General features: G+C 72.3%; 1 protein-coding gene across 1 annotated transcript in view; it reads left to right on the top strand.

Moving 5' to 3' along the window:
* Positions 1-504: 504 nt before the first annotated feature.
* Positions 505-683, top strand: part of LOC103922248 (zinc finger protein 774-like) — a 2,507-nt gene continuing 2,328 nt past the window's right edge. The window contains exon 1 of the mRNA XM_009330349.1: positions 505-681. Within this exon, the coding sequence (XP_009328624.1) occupies positions 505-681 (177 nt within the window). The remainder of the gene's footprint in view (positions 682-683) is intronic.

Raw genomic sequence — 683 nt, 5'->3', positions numbered from 1 at the left:
AGGGGGCCGGGGATGGGGGTCTCGCCGGGAAGAAGGGCTGCGCCCGGAGCAGGCGAGCCCGTCCCCGGGGGCTGCCGCAGCCTCGCCGCGCTCCCGGAAAGGCTGGCGTGGGAATTTCCCTCCCTAAAGCCAGCCCTGCTCTGACCCGCGGTCCGACCCGTCCCGAGTTGGTCCTGGGTTCGGGGGCTGCCGGTGCTCGTGGCCGCTCGGGCTTCCCGAGCTGGGGGGGTCCCGCAGGGCGGGCAGCCCCCAGCACGGTGTTTCTGGGGGAGCGACTCACGTTTGGCTTCTCCCCTTGTCAAAGGTAATGGGGACGGCACGGGGACGGCACGGGGACGGCCCCGGTGCAAGGAGCCCCTGCCATGTCGCCGAAGCGCTGCAGAGGGTCCGCGGCCCCCCCAGCCCGAGCACGGCAGGTCCCCGAGGGGTCAGGAGGCCAGGGATGGCAGTGAGGCCGAGGCAGGTGGCTGTGGGCGCGGGGGGTGGAAGCGCAAGGGGACGGTGATGCAGCAGCGGGCATCCGCCGGGGCGCACCCCAACATCTGCGTGGAGTGCGGCAAGAGCTTTGCGCAGAACGTGGTGCTGCTGCCCCACCGGCTCAGCCATGGTGGGGAGAAGCCCTTTGCCTGCCTCGACTGTAGCAAGAGCTTCGGCCTCCGCGCCAACCCGCTGCGGCACCCGGC

Source organism: Pygoscelis adeliae, unplaced genomic scaffold, assembly GCF_000699105.1.
Source record: "Pygoscelis adeliae isolate BGI_AS28 unplaced genomic scaffold, ASM69910v1 Scaffold1068, whole genome shotgun sequence".
NCBI classification, from domain to species: Eukaryota; Metazoa; Chordata; class Aves; order Sphenisciformes; family Spheniscidae; genus Pygoscelis; species Pygoscelis adeliae.
Note: the sequence above shows the minus strand (reverse complement) of the source record. Positions and strands in the feature narration are given on the sequence as shown.